Raw genomic sequence first — 21,285 nt, 5'->3', positions numbered from 1 at the left:
TTGCTACTCTCAAAGAATGAACAGATTTGTTGTGGCGATTGGAGAAAAATTGTTTTTGCTCACCAATGCAGTTTTCAGTTTTCTTGAAACTTCGTAATAAGCCCATGATCGTACTGCGTCCTTCAAGAAACCATATCAAGATTACTCTTTGAGAATCCCCCAAAAAAGTAGCCGTCACCTTCTGAGCAGAACTCTCTGCCTTGAGTTTAATTGGCCCAGTGGATTCTCTTGGAAGTCACTATTCTTTGGTTGGTTGGTTCCCATATTCTTTATTTATTTATCCCAAGCCATTTTATTAGGAGTTAACCCAGACATCATCCTATGCCATAGTTCAATCACATCAAGTAGTATTGTATAATTGCTACCAAAATCACTTTCAAAACATTTTCTTCCTTCTTGAACTCCTGATACCAACCACCCCACCATCACCACTATACCCCCTAGGAATCCTTATCCTAATTGTCTCTATGGGTTCATCAGTCCTGGGCTTCATCTACTAAAAAACAGAAAAGCACATAACAAAGGTTCAAAATTCCGCAAGGACAAAATATATCACAGATAAACCCCAATATGAAAAAAATAATAACAGAAAATACTGAAAATGAGATAGAGTTTTGACCTTGCTCTCTGAATCGTATTGTAAATATGAGACACATCCCAGGTTATAACATATTTTATAAAATCATCTTCGCTTCTTTCGATCTTGCTTAGTAGACTGATGGAAAGATCAGTTCTTTGAGCTAGTTGATATTTTTTGCATCCATGGAGCCAAAAGCTTGCTGAGGCCAAAATATTTGCTTAAAATTGAAAACACTTAACCACATGAGATCCCAACTTCAGTAGCTATTATTTTAATGGTCATTCTGCAACCTTATTCCATAATTTCTGGACCTCACCATAATTTCTTCATTCATCAAGATTGCCTCATCCTTCTAATGGCTTTCAAATCTCCCGTAAATTATTTGATCCATTTAAAATTATTGTTTTGTGTGGGACACCAGTACCATAAATTTGTTGCCTAGTTCAATCATTTGGAAAGATGTTCACTTTCAGTCTATTAAAATTTGATATTAGCCATGACTTGTGAAATAATTTCCCCAACCACCAGGCACAAAAATTATCCTTTTTTTTTTAAAGGTACCTTATTGAGACTCAGCATTGTCCTCAAGTTGATTTCAACTCATAATCACCCTATAGGGTAGGGTAGAACTGCCCCTATGGGCTTCCAAGACTGTATATTTTTATGTGAGTAGAATGCCTCCCGCAGAGCAGCTGGTGGTTTTGAACTGATGACCTTCAGGTTAGCACTCCAAGTGTAGCCCACCAGGGTTACATTAAGACTAAGATGATCAAATTATGGAGTGAACTTGTCTTCACTGATTGCAGAGGGGGGCGTTCAGGTGTTGTTGAGAATAAAGCTATGCATGTATGAACAGGTACCCCAGTAGTAATGCTTTTGGAATTCCCCTTGAAGACAGGTAAATGCATAGGAATTTTCTCTATGTAAAATCATAGAATCTGCAAATAGTGGGAGTTTCACTTTTTCCAAGCCCAGTTGTATTCCTTTGATGTCCTTTTTGTTATCTAATGGATCTGGCCAACACAATGTAGTATAAAAGTAGTGATTGGGGCATCCTTGCTTATCTGGTTCCCATTCTCAGGGGAAATACCTTCAGTTTTTCCCTGTTGAGTGAAATGTTGGCCACTGGTTCTTCTTTTTATTTATTATTTTATTTAAGATCATTTTACTGAAGGCTCTTCCAGCTCTTGTAACAATCCATACATCAATTGTATCAAGCATATTTGTACATTTGTTGCCATCATTATTTTCTAAATAATTACTTTCTATTTGAGCTCTTGGTATCAGCTCCTCTTTTTTCCCTCCCTCCCCGCCTCCTACCCTCATGACCCCTTGATAAATTATAAATTATTATTATTTGGCCATTGGTTTTTCTTATATGAAATTTATTGTGTTGAGAAATTCCTCTTCTGTCATTGTTTTTTGTTTGTTTCTTTGTTTGTTTGTTTTTAATCAGGAATGGTGTTGGATATTGTCAAGTGCCCTTTCTTTGTCAATTGAAATGATCATATGGTTTTTATTTTTTGTCTTGTTTATGTGAGAGATTACATTGATTATTTTTCTAATGTTAAACCAGCCTTGCTTACCTGGTGTCAACTCCATTTCATCATGGTATATATTTTTAATAGATTTTTGGAGAGTATTGGTCAGGGTTTGGCTCAAATTATTGGGTGTATGATCATAAGGGATGTTGGTCTGTAGTTTTCTATCCTTGTGATGGCTCTGCCTGGTTTCAGTATCAGCATTGGGCTTGCTTCATAAAATGAGTTCAGAAATGTTCTGTCCTTTTCTATATTACTGAATAGTATGTGTAGAATTGGTGACAGCTGTTCTCTAAATACTTGGCAGAATCCCTGTATGAAGCCTTATAGTCCTCAGCTAGTCTCATATGCAAGATTATCGTTAGCTGATTTAAATTACTATTCCATGATGCTCACCTTCCCAACATGATCGCTGAAGACAAATTGGGTACATAAGCAAATATAGTGTAGAAAGCTGATGGTGCCCAGCTATCATAAGATATAGTGTCTGGGGTCTTAAAGGCTTGAAGATAAACAAGCAGCCATCTATCTCAAAAGCCCACATAGAAGGGGCACACCAGCCTGTGTGCTGTGTGCAGCAGATCATGAGGTGTCGATAGGATCAGGTATCAGGCATCAAAGAACAAAAAAACCATATCATTGTGAATGATGGGGAGTGCGGAGTGGAGACCCAAAGCCCATCTGTAGGCAACTGGACATCCCCTAACAGAAAGGTTGCAGGGAGGAGACGAGCCAGTCAAGGTGCAGTATAGCACTGATGAAACATACAACTTTCCTTTAGTTCTTTAATGCTTCCTTCCCTCCCTCACTATCATGATCCCAATTCTACCTTATAAATCCAGCTAGACCAGAAGATGTACACTGGTACAGATAGGAACTAGAAACACAGGGAATCCAGGACAGATAAACCCCTCAGGACCAACAATGAGAGTAGAGATACTAGGAAGGTAAGAGGAAGGTAGGGGAGAAAGGGGAACTGATCACAATGATCTATATATAACCCCCTCCCTAGGGGACAGACAACAGAAAAGTGGAGGAAGGGAGACATGAGACAGTGTAAGACATGAAAAAGTAATAATAATTTATAAATTATCAAGGGTTCATGAGGGAGAGAGGGTGGAGAGGGAGGGGGGAAATGAGGAGCTGATAACAAGGGCTCAAGTAAAAAGAAAATGGTTTGAGAATGATGAGGGCAACAAATGTACAAATGTGCTTGATATACAATGCATGTATGTATGGATAGTAATAAGAGTTATGCAAGCCCCCAATAAAATGATTTTTTTAAATAAATTGCTAGGCATTAATTCCTACCCCTAATGTGAAACTACACCATGATGACCATACTGGTATGTGAAATAGCGGTGGCATAATTTCTAGAATCACAGCAACACACAAGACAACAGAGTTCGACAAACAGGCAGATGAATAGAGAATTAGTGGCTTGCTTATTGACACTAGGAATCCCATTGTTGTTAGTGATGTTGGAACATTTTCAACTCATAGTGACCCATGAGATAGAATATAACTGCCCCCGTTGGGTTTTCTAGGCTGTAATTTTTTTTTTGCTCTAATTTTTATGTAAGCAGACTAGCAGGTGTTTCTCCTGCAAAGCTCCTGGGTGAGTTAAAAACACTAACTTTTTGGTTAGTGGTCAAGTGCTTCACCATAGCACCACCAGGTCTCTTTTTAGAAATCACATTGCTCACCTTCATAACCTTCTGGGTCATGGGTTGAAAAACTGTAGCTTGTGTATAAAATTGGGTCTGCTGTTATTAGAACAGTTTCATTCAGTCACCTATGTATTGCCTATGGATCATTTGCACTAGAACAGTGAAGCTGGGTAGTTGCAACAGACACCATATGGTTTTCAAAGCATAAAATAATTACTATTTGACCCTTTGCAGAAAGTTTGCCCAGCCTACCTTAATCTTTGCCCATTCCCATCCTCTCATACAAATGGCAGTAATACGTGGGAGAAGACATATTCTGGTCTGTGCCAAGAAGCATAACATAATACATATTTTGGTAAAGATTTCACAGTGGATTCTTCGGAGCCCAAACAAGATTAATGGATTTTGAAGTGCCCAGGAATCCAAAGCAGTTTCCAAGTCTTCATCAGCAGAACCTTCTTGCCTCATGTTTCTGAACAGAGACATCTGTTCAGATCTCTGAAGCAGAGACATCAGGGTATGCACACACAGTTGATGGGAACATTAAGGTTCAACGATTGTACCCCTGTCTCTTTACTGATGAGAAAACTTCACTAAAAGGCAGAAGAATGCCCAAGAAATCTGAGATCTGGACAAAAATGCTCATCTTCATACCACTTTCTGCTTTTATATCTCCCATCACCACTGAATAGTTTTAGTTTTCAATCACACATCTGAAACAGTAGCAACAAAACTTATAAAAATTCCTTGAAATATTCATGTTAGGGCCCTCCAGATTTTGTCTCGTTTTTTTCTTCAGAAGTGTTTATATCTACATGGAATCACCAACTTCAATCTCCCCCTCCCCCCAAATCTCATTCCTATCTCTAAAGCTACTAGGAGGCCTGGTAATAGAGTAGTTAAGCACTCCATCACTAACCAAAAGGTTTGACCTGCTCGCTGGGAGAAAGATCTGTCAGTTTGCTTCCCTGAAGATTGACAGCCTTGGAAAGGCTGTGGGGCGGTTCTATTCTGTGTGTTCTGCTCCGTGGGCTCTCTGTGAGTGAGCAAGGACCAGCAGCAGGTTCTACAGCATGCAGTTCGATAACATGCCCTCTCACTTACTGGCCCACAGAGGAAGGCCTTTGGGGTTCTTTTAAGTGGATCATGAACATAGTTTTGGAGCCACAAGTGCATGTTTTCTACTATCTGCCCAATACTTCCAAATTTTCTGGGTTTTTTAACTATTTCAAAGACTCCACCACCCCCCCATCCTGGTGCCTGGCTTTATGCTTCCTTTCAACTCTACTCACCGAAAGCAACGGGTGCCCCTGTAGTCGGATCCCAGGAGAAACAGATATCTTCTCTATTTGGGGGCAGGTACTTATACGTATCGTAAATTCAGAGTTTATGGTTAGGACTCTCTTGAGACCTCTGTCTCCTGCGCTTGTTTTTCCTGAGATTGTCCCGTGTCATAAGTTTACCGCCCAGACTATTTACCAGCTCAAGGCTTTGCTTTCTGCTGTCCCAGTCGTTTTGCTATATTTATGTAGAACAAACAGCATCGAGAAAATCAGTAGAAATTCCCTGCTCAGAGCTCCGATAGCATAACCTGGCTCAATTTAGTTACAAGTTGTTATGCTACACTGACTTTAACACATTCTCATTCCTTGGGAAATGTTGTTCATGCGGGACCAAAAACTGTATTGAGATTTCCCATGAAATGTGAATGCCTTTCAAGGGAAAGATTCTTTTTATATTTTTTATTTTTTATCATTGAAAGGGTTATTTTTAGAGTAAGTAGATCCTATGGGTCTAATCATTGAAAGGAATGACAATCAAAATTGATCATTTTATTATCATATATCATGCTTGGAATAGCTTCTATTTTTGTTTAAAAGGAATTTTTTTAACGCTTCATATGCATTTTTATTTGCTTTTACTTTGATTTTCTGTGATAATATTTATATTAAGTACTTCATAATTTCCTGCTTCCAATTTCAGATGATACATCATATATTCATAAAAGATGACTAGGATTAAGTCACTATTGCCTAATAAATTTACAACTTTGTTTCATCAAGGAATTATTCAGGCCTGACACCTATTGTCAAACATCCTTTGACATACGGCTTCAACCTTTTCCATAGCTCACCTTCTTGCATAAGCAAACCCTTTGAAACTAGCATGGAAAATGTAGTTCACATGGCTTCATATTATCCAAGCATGTTAGACTGGACTATTTTTCATGGTGTCAGCGTCGAAACTGTTTCTTGGAATGGTGGCTTTAAAAGGAACATTCCCATAGACTTTACTAATGTTTTCTCCCCTTGACCCTTACTGCTAACTCAATTGAGTCCATCCCTGTCCTTGGTGCATTCCTAGAGACAGGTCCTTCCTCATTGTGGACAGGTCGGTTTCCTGTTTGTTAGCATGGCAGCCTCTGTTAGCAGAGTCATTAGGAGTCATCTCAACGATGAATTGGAATCACTGACTAATTAAATTAACCAAGTCTCATCTCTTTGGGTGACTGTAGCCAAGCAGCTTCATTATGCTACAGTCCGTGCACTTAGGACAGCATCGAGCTATGTCTCAGAAATTAGAATAACAAGGACGCAATGCTGAGGTCTCAAATCAAGCTGCTCTATGCAAAGAGATGCTGCGACTAGTGAGGCCTTTGAACTTAGACGAGCACATTCAAACCCATCCATTAGGTGTTCATTCTTCAGGGGGGTTACTTAGACACTGTCCAAGTACTTGAGCACTTCAACCTTTGTTTCATCTTTCCAAATGCCTAGCTTGACAAGCAGAGATTGTAGAGGATAAATCAATGCAATTATTTGTGGTACAGGTGTTAATAAAAACATATAGAAAGTATGTAGCAATCATATATCAGTGTGGCAATCAATTGGCATTTTTCACTAAATCTAACATTCATTTGTGGTGTTAAAATGTAAAATCTGTTTGTCACTATCTTGTTTAATCTTTAAAGCATTTCTGAGTTCTTTATATCACAATATTATATTACAATATGAAAAAGTATAGGACATGGAATGGAGACTGGGCTATCCAGAAGGTCTGCTCTGGATGGATGGAGGAATACATGTTCATGTTCTTAAAACCCAGACAAAGGAGTTTGGAGGGGGTAGCAAGAGCGGAGAGCCAAACCTTTTCAAACAAGGATTGACCATAAAAGCAATTTTTTCAGGGAGAAGGGCCTGGAAGGCTTATGCAGCCTGACTTCCAAATGGGCCATTGCTTTGGCTTGATGGAATATGGGATTTCACTTTTAAAATGTGACATCACCTTTTCAGTGGAATTGTCCCAAGCCACTATGTCCAAAATGTCAACCCCCAAGACCCATGTCTGCTCTCCAGTATGGGTTCCTCATTGAGCCACTCATGACAAGCTCTATAGTTTGAAAACACGTCTGCTTTGTGCGAGGAAGGTGGAGCCGCCTGCTCCTGCGGACCCCGGAGCACAGTGCTGCCCTGCACCAGTGCTTTGCTGAAATCAAGACATTTTATTTACTCTATCCTCCTGATACAGCAAGGTAGTGAACTAATGCAATGAGGAAATAAACATAGTTAAATGTTTGTTGTTCGTGGGGGACTAGTATTCCCTCCTATTAATTACAGCTGTGTGTTTGAATCGAGTCGAAGGCAGTGAGATTTTTCAAAAGCCTTTCTCTGCTGTGCTTTTTCCCTCAGCACCTATCATTCAATCAAAAGTTCCTGCCTATCCCAGCACCTGTCACTCACAGCAGCCCTAAGAGAGCACAGTAGGGCTGCCCTTGTGGGTTTCTGAAAGTATAACTCTTTCAAGGAGTACAGAGCCTCCTTTTCCTCCCTCGGAGCAGCTGATTGTTTCTAACTGCTGACCTGTGGTTAGCAGCCCAATGTGGAACCCACCATGCCACCAGGGTCCTTATCACTCCCTAACACATTGCATATTGATGCTGTGCATGGCTCGTCTCTCCCACAAGGAGGTGAACTCTATGGACAGGAGTTGTGTGGTATTCATTGCTCAACCTTCAGCTCCTAAAGCACTAGCTGGCACGTAGTAAATCATGAGTAATATCCATTGGAAAACTAACTGAATTTCTTGGTACCTATACCAGCCCCTAAGGGACCCTGATGCAGCAGCAGGTTAAGTGTTGGAGTGTTAACCAAAATGTCGGTGGTTCCAAACCCACCTACCCCTCTGTGGAAGAAAGATGAGGCAGGCTGTTTCCGAAAAGATTTGTAGACTCAGGAAGCCCATGATGTAATTATATTCTGCCCTATAGAGTTACTATGAGTTCAACCGACTTGCTGATGGGAGGGTTTGGTTTGACCACTCCCTATACTGGATACTAGTGACAGAGCAGTAAATAAGAGAGGCAATCTCCCTACCTTCATAAAGATTGCATTCTAGCAGAGGACACCAAAATAAGCAATCAAATAAAATAATTGCCGATGGTGCTGTGCCTCTGAATAAAATCACAATGTAACAAGGTCTGCACAATCACTTTGGGAGAAAGACAGGACTTTCTACCCCATAAGGAGTTACCGCCTCGGGACCCCATGAGCAGTTCTCCCGCATCCTATCGGGTCACCTGGCATCATCGATGACTGGATGGGCGTGAGCTTGAGTTTTGCGAGCGTCACTTTGAGTTGGGTTTAACTCAGCAGTAGTGGGAGGGGGGGCGGGGGGAGGGGTTCTGAACAACATATTCAGGCTTTCAACCTTTGGCACTTTTCCTGGAAGCGACAGAGAAAGGGTTTTGGAGAGGCAAGAACTAGACTCTGATGGAGTCTAAAGGCAGACATCAGGCCCTTTAAGAAATGATATTCCCATCTCTGCTCTGTTCAGCAAAATTGTTCTCAATCATTCCATTTATCTATACATTACGGGGCTAGAAAATCATGCTTTTTGGCTGTTATAGGAAAAACAGACATTCAATCAACTTTGATTGACTATGATCAGTGCAACTCTGCAGGACAAGTGAGTGTCTTCGGGAAACAAACTTATGACAGCACCCGGAGAAGGCAGCAATTAAGAACTAGTGTGGGTTCGCCCATCCCTAGAATTCTTCTCAAGGGGATTACAGCCCTTTTTGAAGCCATCACCTGAAAGAGGCACATGCTAGACAAAGAGTCATAATATACATAAACTAGGAAAGTGATTTTTTTTCATAGTGATGAAAATGGATCCAGATTCCTGGACAGAGACTTGTAAGAGGAATCTACCTGGTGATCTATAATCAGGTAGGTTGTTTTCTAACCTGAGGGTTTATCTCAATGAGGACAGATCAGAATAGATTTGAGGCTCAAAATGGAGAAATAAGACCAATTGAAAAAACAATGAAGGATGGGAACTTGAGAAGAAGCCAACCAGACGTTTTTCTTTATATGTAAATATGAAGACCATGGTAGGCATGTGACTAAGGACATTTAAAGGGCTGAAAGTCAGAGAACCAGAGCATGCTTTATCCACTATCGCCAAACTGTTCAAGTCCTGTGCTCTTTTACATTTCCATCAAAATTAATTAATTGCGTATGAAAAAGAATAAAAATGTTAGTAAGAAAATATAAAATGGTCAAATTATGGGTTGTTCTGAATGAATTTCTGTTGTGGGTCCAGATTAATTCTATTAAGGCCTCGAGTATTTGTGGACAAAACTGAAGAACTTTTAATAATGAGCTTTAATACATCTTGAAAAATGTGTTAAGTACAAAAAGACCACAGGGAAGAAAATACATTGAACATAAAAAAATAGTAAAATAGAAAGCCCGGGGCTTTTATATTGGTAAGCTTGATAATTATTTCTACAAATATTCAGATAGCCTAGTAAGCTAATGATTTATGATAAATTCAAACACAGCTGTAATTAATAGGAGGGAATACTAGTCCCCCATGAACAACAAACATTTAACTATGTTTATTTCCTCATTGCATTAGTTCACTACCTTTCTGTATCAGGAGGATAGAGTAAATAAAATGTCTTGATTTCAGCAAACCATTGGAAAATGGCGTATAACATCCTTGAGGAAAAGCAGGAGAAATGAGCACTGGATTACGGTCCTCTTGGGAAGACTTGTGGCAGGAAGAAAGTCTCCAGGGACACGAATGAAATCTGTAAGGAAACCCTGCAGACTAGTTTAGAACATAGACCAGAGAGGTGGCTGCTCATGCTGGAAATAAGCAAATCAAGATTTACATAATAAACTGAAAACGCAAGCAACGTACAGACCGACTAGCAATCCGAGGGAGGTGAAATCTGTGAGGTTTGTTGTTTTGAGCTAATGGTGTCATGGGGAGTTTTAAAGGAATTCGACTCATTTCACGTAGGAAGTCTAACAGCACCCTTGCCATCAGGTCCGTTTGGGCTCCTGGTGACCTTACAGACTCGTGATGGAACAAGCACATTTGAGTCACTGAGTCTTTGCGTAGTCAGTCGATGCTACATCATTCAAAGGGGGACGGGGTATAGCCTCAGGGAGTGGGCATTGGTAAAGGATCGATCTTCTCAATGCAAGCCCTCTTAGAGCGTAGAGTATGCCCAAGTCCCCAACACCCAGCACAGTACCTGGAAATGTATGTGACTGAAATTACAATGAAAGTTAGGTAAGGGCATCATTCGGATTTTTAAATAGCATAAATAAGTGAGAGTGCAGTTAAACCCTATACTGAAGAGCTCTCCACTCCTTTTCTCCATGACTCACAAACTCGCCTCTGAGCCTCCTAGCCATCAAAGCAAGAGAAAGCTATGTTAGAAGATTACCATCTCCAGGGACTAGCACCCTATCTTTTTCTTCAAACACATCACTTTTTCTTGCAATACAATCCTGCCTGATATGATGCTTTACTGATGGAATACAATGTGAAGTGCTGAGAAACTGTTATATTAATATGGTAAATTGATTTAATGATTGTTGTTTTTTACCTCCATTCAAGGAAATCCTCACATAGTAAGAGTAATTATCGGAGGGATAAACGAGTTCAAATTCACAGGTTGAAGGTGGTCACAGTCGCCGCAGGCTCTGTAGTGTGGTGGAAAAGCACAGGACCGTAAGCGATTGTCCACCCTCAAGACACTCCTCCGTGAATGCTGTCCTTTAATCTTTGACCAAAAAAAATGCATATAGGGTGCGGTTCACCAATTTTAAGTGGACATTGATGATTTGTTCCCCTATTCCCTGCACCCTCCCACTCCCAGGTAAACTTTTGTCTTTCTAAAGCCATGAGTTTCCCTATGCCAGATATTTTAAAATGTGAGATTATTTGTCCTTTCCTCTCTGGCTTAGTAGGATGTTATACTCAGCATAATGTTTTCAAGGTTCATCCATGTGGTGGCATGTATCAAAACTCCATTTTTTATTGTAACTAGAAATATATATATATATGTGTCACATTTTGTCTTTTCATCTGTTGCTGGGCATTTTTATCCACTATGATTACTACTGTAATGAACATTGATATGCCTGTGTCTTTTTGAGTTGCTGCTCTTGACTGTATACTTAAGACTGGAATTCTTGAGTCACGTGCTATTTCTGATCAACATTTTAGAAGCCACTAAACTGGATGCCACAGTAGCCGCATTGTTTTGCATTCCCACCAGCAATGTCCAGATGTTCTTATTTCTTCGCCTCTTTACGAACACTTGCTGTTTTCTGGGCTATTTCCCAACCTGCCGGGTGTGCAGTCGCGTGGTCTCGATCTACAGTTTCCTGGTGACTGATGCTGTTGGGCATCTTTGCATGGACTGCTAGCCTCTTGTACGTATTCTTAGGAGAAATGCCTATTCGTGGGCTTTGCCTTGTATTTCAATTGGGTTGTTAGTTATTTTGCTGTTGAGTTTTAGAAGTGCTTTATATGAATTCTGGATATGAAACTCTTATTTGATAGTTTCCAAGCATTTCCCCCATTCTGTATCTCTTCCCTTTCTTGACAATGCCCCTTAATATACCATCGCTCTGTGTTTTGTTGAAGAAGCCCAGTTTCTTTGTCGCTCTTAACGATTCTTCCTTTGGGTATCAGACATAAAGTTCCATGTCCTAAAAGAAGGTCTTAAACCTTCCCCCCCCCCCCCATGTTCTCCTCTACATTTTCCACGCATTTGGTTCCGTTATTAGATTAAGGGTGAGTTATGTGGGAATCCATTCATCCCAATACCATTCCTTGAAGAGACTATTCTTTTGTTTCCCCCACTGAATAGATTTGTCATCCTGGTCTAAAATAAGCTCCCCCAAATGTATGGGTTTCTCAATTTATTCCACTGGTCTGTGTGCTTCTCCTTATACCAGTATCACGGTGTTTTGACTTCTTCTGCTTTGTAATGCTTTGTAATCAGGGAGGAACGTGTAACTCCTCTACTGTGTCCATATTTTCAGGATGGTTTTGGTTCTTTGGGGCTATTCACAGTGATAGATGAATTTAAGGATTGGCTTTTCCAGTTCTTCAAAAGAGGCTGTGGGAATTTTTATTAGGAATTAAATTCTATCTGCATACTATTTGGGTTGAACTGACACTTTTATGATATTAAGTCTCTCAACCTGCCATGAATAGTATTTTAAAATTTAAAATTACATTCCCTAGCATGAATCCACAGTGCAGATAAATCTGTGTTGGCTGTTAAATGCCAATTATTTTGCTTCCACTGGAGTCTTGTGATGGATCTGAGTCCTACCTTGAGGTATGCAGTAACCAACCGGGTCTACGTAAAGAACAGCGGCAAGGAGAGTGGCAGAGCGGTACCTGGTTTCATGTGCGAAGTACACACAGAGTTGGGCTCGGCATGCACGTTCAATCAGAAACTGAAGGACAGTCACAGGAAACGCAGCTTCCGGCCTCTGCGGAACTGTCACACGGAGAACAAAGGGCGTGTCCTTCGTAGTGCTCTTGGTCCGCTCCCAGGGCTGGGGAATAAAGGTCCCGAGAAAGGCAGTAACTCAAGGGATGCTAGTTGTCCCGCAGCAGAGCTGTCTACAATAAGACCGCTGCTTTAAATGCGGGACATGCTCGATGCCGGAAGGATTCAAAGAGAAACTGCACAATCAGCTAATAGTGAAGTTTCCAAAAAAAATTAATTCCCACTTTGAAAGGGAGACTCAATCCCAAACCCTTCTAGCCACAGAATTCCCTTTTCCTGGGACAAGAACCAGGCGGAGCATGCTCTAGATCAGTGTAGACTGGCGCTGACTGTCTGACGGAAGTCTCTCAGACGGTCTTTGGTCCCCTCCCCTTACTCTAGCTAATTTGCATTAGCCACCCTCCACCAGCAGAAAGAGCTGCTGCCCACATCCTCTCGTGTCTTCTTACCACCACACACACGGAAAAGACAACATTTCATTTGTCGAACTTGCCAGCAGACAGTCCTGTGTTTACGCCTTCACAGAGCTTACAGTGGGGAGATGTGCTGATTGTCCGTATTAGTATTTAAGTCTCATTACACTCGAAAAGTAGCACACTGCATCGTTTTTAATCCCATAGTCCAAGTCACCTTTGAGGATGCTAACTATACTATATCTGGTTTTGATTGTTGTATAATGGGAAGTGGAATTACTGTGAATATATTCCTTGTGCAAGATGCACTTCTTTCTTAGAAGAAGTATGTAGAAAAGATATTTTACAAAGGACAACGTTTAGAAAGAAAGGTAAATTTAGGATGCTGGAAGGAGAAGTGGGCCCAGCCAGTCCCTCTGATGATGAGATTGTTCTTTCACTAGCCATGGCTTCCAGGCAAGCCCTCGTTGGCCAGCGGGTCATCGGTGGTCACGGTTGCAGCAGGAGTGTGCCAGTCATCAGAGTTCATGGAGCGCTCACCGAAGTCTTCCATCACATGTACCGAAGCGCATATTTTATCAAAGCAACACTTAAAATTTCATGAAATGTCAGGGGCACAGTTGAATTTCCTTTGCTGGTTTCCCCCCCAAAGAATTGTTTTCCAAAGCACTATCTACTTTCTATTAGCATCTTTCATTTTAACCCCATATCTTCCACCTAAGAGCTTTCCCTCCCTCCGCCTTCCAAGTCTTCGTAACTCGTGTAGTGGATTTACATGGAAAGTTGCACGGATCCTGGGAACTCCTAAACTGCCAAAATGTTTACAGAGCTCAGCTTTCTAGGTGGAAATGTGTGACCATTTCAGTAAACACCCAAACCTGTGCTGTTCATTTGCCTGAAGTGTCAGGCCCACCTGAGAGAGAGGCCTTCTTTAAACACCTGCTCCACTCTCCTTTCTTTGTTTCTGCCACGTGTGCATTATTCATGTTTGTGAGGGTCGGGGGCTGTGTGTTTGCGTGGATGACAGTAGCGTGGTGTGCCACAGCTCGTGGATGACAACAGCGTGGTGTGCCACGGCTCGTTGGACAAAGCACCAGCTGAGCTTCCACGAAGACTTTTTGTTAGCAATCATTTTACTTTTCCACAAGTGACTCCAGCAAGTGGCCTTTTAATGGGCTTTAAGCGTGAGGCATCGTCTCCCTAAGGAGTGAAGCATGAATTTGGGAAGCTGGACATTCTCTGTTCCCCAACCCCGAGGAAGACTCGTTTATCAGATTAAATCTGACAAAGTGAGTCATCATGAATCCATCAGAAAAGTGGGTGATAGTTTGTTCCCATGAGTGAATGTACACACTTTTGTACAAATCACTTTTTTTCCCTAAATGCCTTTCTTCTCCTTGTACAGTCGTCAGCGTCTTCCATAGAAGGCGTCTAGGATCAAAGACCAGCACCCATGTGAATTTGCTCAGAAACCAAATAGAAAGGATTGCTTCAGGGAAAACAAGGACCGAAAGGGTGGTTCCAGAATCATTTTGAAGGAATATCCGCCCTGTGATCTCCCAGGATTAATGTGGAAAAGAAAAGGAAAAAAAAGATTGATGGTGTTCAGGCTGATCATAAAACTTAGCAGTGTAAATTGCTAACCTCGGCCAAATGGGCCATTTCTGCACTCGCAGCCCTCCCTTGATCACCCGCAGCACTGCAGCCAGCTTGGTCTCTGGGATGCCGGGCACACTTTGAGCACTCTAGTGCAGGCTATGCACCGCTCCTCAAAATACTCTTTTTAAATGTATAAAAGAAAAGACGCAAAAAAAAAAAAAGAAAAGACGCATGTTGCAGACTGAAAGGAAGTATTTGGAAATGCTGTTATTGTAATCTTGGGAAAGGAAAAAGCAGAAGTAAACTTGTGCCTCGTCTCCGCCAATGAGTTCCACGCGTCAGGCCCGTGACCTCAGAGGGGTCATTCTGTCTCAGGTTGAGGGCACAGTTATCAAGAGTGTGTGTGTTGGCTGCTGTCTTTAAGATCCTTCCCCAAGATCAAGAATTGTTCCTGAAATAGCCTTTATGTTTACTTGCCCAACTTTTCCTCAACTTTATGTGCTGGGTCTGCATTTTCATCAGGATAGCATGTTCCAGGGAAAAGTACTTCCATACCTCTAACTAGATATTGTGCCCAAGATTTACATCCACATGTCCATGTGAATGTCTAAAGGTGGATTTATCATCTTCTCACCAAAATTAGTTTCTCCTCTTGACTTCCTCCCTCGGAGAACCACCAATAACTGCAGACGAAAGCTCAGCCATCTTTCACTTTTCAGCCACTACAACCCGTTCCCAGCCTCTGCTCCCCAATCTTCTCCCCAGATGCACCCCTGGCAGTGATAGTACCTGGCTTCCTGGTTCCTCGTTGTCGATTGAACTCTATGCAGATCTTGTAGCACATCCTTTCCGACAGGCCCCAAACTCCCGATTCAGCTGCCTGTCTTATCTTGTGCTGAAGTCAGACTTGGTAACTTTATGTTCTAGGAAAACAGCAGATGTTTTGCCTCGGTTCTTTTCCAGCTTGCTGTCTTTCTCCTATGGTACACTCCTTCTGGGATCTATTCCCCTAAAGGCTTCTCTTGTTAAAATCCTACCCTTCAAAACCAACTCAAGCCCCATACTTCTTGAAGACCTTCTTGGTTTGTTCCCCCCTTCTCCCACTGAAAGGAGTTCTGGTGGTCTGAGTGAGAATGTGTCGGGCTGCTATCAACAAGGCTGAGGGTTCAAACCCACCAGCTGCTCCTGACACACATAGACAGACTCAGAACCCACAGGGGCAGTTCTACTCTGTTTGATTTGGGGTTGTCATTTCCTGGTTCTACAGCTTTTCATCGGCCTCTCTCCTTATGGTCCAATGTATTCACCTTGCCCACTTCACTACTTTATAAATGTTTTAAGAGTGCAAATTAGGGGTGGAGGTGGGGTGGAGGGAGAGAAGCTCACACCAAGAGCTCAATGGGAAGTAAATGTCTGGAAAGCGATGCTGGTAACAAATGTACAAATGTGCTTCATACAATTGATGTATGGATTATTACAAGAGCTGTAAGAGCCGGCAATAAAATGTCAAAAACAAAAAGAGTACAAATGAGTTTCAAGTATACTCCTAACCCTTACAGTGTTCAATATACTGTCTTTCATGATTAATGTTCAATACATGTTGTCAATTAAATTGAAATTATTCCTATGCAAAAAACAAATTTTCACAAATGAGCCATCACACACTTCTCATGCATGCGAAAATAGCTAGTGAGTAGTCACAACCTTTATTAATAAATTAATTATTGATTCTGTTCTTGCGTCTGGCCTTTACCGACAGTGTCTCATGAGGCTCAAGTGCTCTTTCTGTGCAGTCCCTGCCCGCACCAATGTTGCCGGGTCCTGGAGTGTCCGTTAAGTCAGCACTCCCTCCAGGAAGCCTCCTCTCCCCCAGGACTGGTTTTATGGGCAGGCCACTTGGTTGCACGGTTGATGGCTACTGAGGAACTGAATTTTCCTTTTGCAGTGGGCACTGGGAGTTTAAAAAACACTCCTAGTTAAAAGTTTCTTTTCTTGTATTTTCCATATCATTGTAATCATCAGACCGAAATTGAAGTTTTCATTTACTTTTGTACACAAGATATGCTTCAAAAGAACTTAAATCCTGCCATGAGCAAAAGAAAAATTGCCATTTTGCTGTTATATACTTGTGCTCACAAATTACGTTCTGATATGCTTAATATTTGCTGAATATATAAATGGATTAAAAGTTGAATGAATGAAACCATGAGTACATGAACAAGTAAATGAATGAATTTGCCCATCAATCGCCCCTTGGGCATCCCCAACAGTGACAGATTTTTGATGTGTGTTCAACAGATGGACCCTGTAGAAATGACAAAATCCTGGCACAAAAATCACCCTTGTAAGAAAGGCAGGTGAGAGTATCTCAGAAAAGAAACTGAGAAACATGATGGCTTGAAAGAAAAAGATTAAACAACACCGAATATTCATGAAGAAGAAACCAAGGGGAGAAAGATGAGGCTGTCTGTTTCTGTAAAGATTGACAGGCTCAGAAATCCTAAGGAGGAGTTCCACTCTGTCCTTACTTTATGAGTCAAAGTAAATCCAACCCTGAAACAAAGCTTTCCTGTTCACTAGAGGTTTCCGTTAAGATTGCTGCTCTCTCGGCAGATTCCAAAGTCTCATTTTTCTCGAAATAATAACTATGGATTAACTGGTAGAAAACGTCTGCTTCTGACTTCTATTTCCTATCACTACAGCAAGAACGGGCAGAGTGCTGGGGTCATTTCTCTGAGAATGGCTACAATGAGTAAGGGTTTGTTTTCAAGGAAATGGAAAGTTCATGGATAGCAGAGACAATTATTCACTTCCTTTTCTGTTCTTATTTTCATTATAAAGGAACGGCAACTCAGAACCCCAGAGCAGTACCAGACTCTGGAAATAAGCCAGTGGCTCAGGAACAACCACTCAGAACACTTGGTGGTTTTTATCAAAGCTGCCGAACAGGAGGGAGGCAGGTTCAGTGCTTTGAAAGGAGGGTCGCTGTCACCTGTTTACCCAGGATAAGAGAGCAGGAACACTTTCTAGGCTTTTCTCAGGATCCACACCTGGGAGCACAGTTGTGTGGGAAATTCAAAGGTGGTTAGGGTTATATATTTAAATATAACACACAATGCACACATACAACCTTTCCTTCATCAGTACATTTGCACAGAACTGCATTTGTTCTCTATTGCAATGAACTTGCCTTGGAAACATACAGGGTCACTGTGAGTGGGAAGAGAGGAGACCAGTGGTATAGTGGGTTATTACCAGTTAGGCTGCTAACCGCAAGGTCAGCAGTACGAAACCACCCACCGCCCCTACGGAGAAAGAGGCCAGGTTCTACTCCGGTAAAGAGTTACAGACTCAGAAATCCACAGGGACAGTTCCGCTCCACCCTACTGGGTCACTGAGTCCAAATTGACTTAATGGCAGTGAATCTGATATTCAAAATAGCTGACCCTCCAAGTATTTCCCTTTAACCGGTGCTAATTCACATGGGTCTGGTGCTTTCTTTATTAGCAACAAGAAATTACATCTGCAATGATACATCTGTATTCTGATCAAATTTCTCTTTTGTCTGTTTTGCAGTTTTCTCCTTGTCTTTGGTTGCTTGATTTTGTCAGTGTTTTCTACCATCCCTGAACACACAAAATTGGCCTCAAGTTGCCTCTTGATTCTGGTGAGTAAAACAAGACTCTACACAAAGTCTATGTAATATAAGAACTGCATGTAAAGTTTGTGCTACATATTTTATCCCGTAAAAGTTCTGTCTAGATAAAGATTGCTGCTGTGGAGTATAAAAGTTTCAAAGAACACTGAAACATTTGTCTACTGTTTTTACCATTTACCATCGTCAGTCCTCAAGCATATATACAAACACTTAGGACAACTATAACATAGCAATACTGTGAGTTATATGTACATCATAAATTGAAGGCAATACTTGGCAATAGTTTTAATTGTGCTTATCTCAGCCAGCAATCAAATTATAAGGAAAACAGATAGCTGCAGTGAAGTGAAATTACTTGGTCTGACTCTTCTATCCCTTGTCCTGGTAACCCCCGCCGAATGATTGAGTGGAAGCATGCACATATGAACTGTACCTCAGAGACTGGTCTGTTTTGCCATTCCACTGGATATAAGAAAGCCATCTGAGAAGCAGGAACAAATGATGAAATGACCATCAACAAAGAAGAGCCACCAATTGAGTGTGTAAGATCCTTACATGAAGTGGTAGAGGCAGCAGAGAAAGCAGAGGCACCTGAGGCAGCTGCACTGAGACCAGGAAACAAAACAGAGTAGCCACATGAAGACCATGAGACAGAGCTGTGGCTTGATAGGCCCTTAGGAGTAAAACTCGGTACCTTTAGGCAGGAGGCTGACTTGCAAAGTGGGCTGACCTTTGGGCATTTAAAAGCAGTTAGGGGGCTTTGTAACAATTCCTGAGCAGGGCACAGGCTAAAGGGCTGCCCGGCTGAGATACTTAGGATCAGAGGCTGACTTGGCTGGCTGGCATGGCTAGGAAGAAACACTGCTGTGGACAAAAGAACTGTCTCCTTCATGTTTTCAGATCCTAACTTGCGGTAACCTGTTAACTTCCCTAATTAACCGCCACGATTGTGAGTAATTTTGTTGTGAATTCTGTGTGACCATTGCAACAGATTGTCCAAGCCAGCAGAGAAGGGGAGTGCTGTGGGAGAGATGATTGGCGTCAGAACAGGGCAAAGGAAGTGGACGGCGGAACGCATGTCTGAACGCACGCCCAACGCATGTCATCCTTGGGCAGATGTGCAGTTGGGTTCTCCTGCTCCATTCTGTTGCCAGAGGTCTAATGTGCCGCCCCCCACCACCCCCACCCCCAACCACCACCATTTTTTCAGTATCCATAGGGGTTACAGGGTAGATAATGTTTTCCAATAACTGCAATTTGGTAGTAGCTGAGGATAACTGGCCGAGAGCTGTGGGAATGTGGCCCTCGTGGGAAAACAGAAAACGCCTTCATGCTCTTTTCACCCCTAAGCCGCAGTGGGAGCTCCGTTGCTAATGCAGTCGCCAGGGGAGAAAGTCTGCCGTTTCCTCGGTTTCCATGATGTTGTCAATCCTCAGCCCAACAGAATTGCTCAGTTCACTTTAAAATGGAAAAAGACCCCAAGATACTTTAGACCTTTTAAGCCTTTATATTTTTCTATTGCAACTAAACTATAGCACTGTATACTCAAATCATATCTGATTAAAAGTTTGCCTCACTTACATTCATTTCTGACCCCTTCATTTGATCCAAAAATATCAGACTTTCCAGTATGGGGATTGTCTGAATGAACTGTAACTGGGAACAACTCAACCCCTCAGTCAGTGTTGGCAGACTGTGAGGGAGAGAAAGAGCAAGCAAAGTCATAGACGTGTGTGGGTCTAATAACCAGAACCTGGTTACTCACACAGATAAACATTTACTTTAAATAAAAATATATTCTTAGGTAGAAGGTGGGAGCTGAAGGATGTTAACTCATATAAACTCGTATAATCTGAGAGGAGGACAATGCTTCTCCTACGGAGGCTTTCAGATGGCTCGTTTGCACTTGGGTTTATACTGGAGGCTACCAAGAAAGACAGCAGGACATGCCTTGAAAGGGAGAAGCCTATTTTAAACCTGGATTTAGTTCCCTCAATTTGTGTTCAGCAGTATTTTGCTAATTTTAAAGTTAACTGGTTCAAACCCCAAAATAGATACCAGATAGACCAAAGGACGCAAGAACTGTGCTCCATTCATAAGGATTCCCTTTGGGCAGCAACATAGAACCTGATCTCAAAGGCTAAGGCCACGCTGGATTTTAGGTGCACATACACAATCACAATGAAAATGTTACATTGAAAGCATAAATATCCGTTTCAGATGTGTGAGCGTGAGACGCTGGGCCTGCTCACGGGCCTTTGGCATAAATTAGGAGTAAACCAGTCCTTCCTAACCAACCCCCACCATTGAGTCAATTCTGACTCGTGGAGACCCTGCAAGACAGGTAGAACTACCACTGAGTTTTTGAGACTGTAAATCTTTTTGTTGTTGCTGTTAGATTATAACTCCTTACAGGAATAGAAAGGCGTGTCTCTCTCTTCTCTCTCGGGAGGAGGGGCTAAGGGTTTTGAACTGTTGCCTTTGTGGTTAGCAGCCCAACACCTAAGCACTATGCCTCCTGGGCTCGTTTGAGCCAGAATAAGCTCAATGACAGTGAGTTTGGTGCATCAATCATTAGGAATCCAATAATTAGGAGTCAATCATCAGCAATTGTAGCCAGGGAAAAAATTCAAAAAGTTAATTTACATCCTCACCTCCGCATAATACAAATTCAGTCATTGCTAATAAGTTTCTAAGTTGTCCGAGAGTCCCATGTAATAACAAATAGCAAGCTAATTAGTATCCTGAATTTTAAAACCTCTTAAACAGTGAGCAATTGATCAGAGTGTATTACCTAGAGTACATTTTAGTCAATATAAATGTAGATTTAGGAAAAAAAAAAAAAGAAACCAGGTCCTCTCTGTAAATGAGAGCTATGTTTTAAGCCACACAGGAAGGGTTGCGGATAGAAATTCTCAAAAAATTTTTGCTTCGTGTATGGATTGGGATAACAGTTGTATGAGCCCCTAATAAAATGTTAAAAAAGGAAAA

The 21,285-nt window shown here is 41.6% G+C and overlaps 1 protein-coding gene across 1 annotated transcript in view; it reads left to right on the top strand.

Annotated features, from left to right (window-relative positions):
* The window catches only part of KCNQ5 (potassium voltage-gated channel subfamily Q member 5), a gene marked incomplete at its 5' end in the record, with an annotated part of 638,988 nt that overhangs the window by 409,946 nt on the left and 207,757 nt on the right, over nucleotides 1-21,285 (top strand). Inside the window, one exon of the mRNA XM_045294328.1 lies at nucleotides 18,213-18,303. Within this exon, the coding sequence (XP_045150263.1) occupies nucleotides 18,213-18,303 (91 nt within the window). The remainder of the gene's footprint in view (nucleotides 1-18,212; nucleotides 18,304-21,285) is intronic.

The sequence above is a fragment of the Echinops telfairi genome, unplaced genomic scaffold (genome assembly GCF_000313985.2).
Source record: "Echinops telfairi isolate 266 unplaced genomic scaffold, ASM31398v2 ScPeMD7_3533;HRSCAF=4204_0, whole genome shotgun sequence".
Lineage (NCBI taxonomy): Eukaryota > Metazoa > Chordata > Mammalia > Afrosoricida > Tenrecidae > Echinops > Echinops telfairi.
The sequence above is the reverse complement of the archived record's forward strand: the minus strand, read 5'-3'. Positions and strand labels throughout refer to the sequence as shown.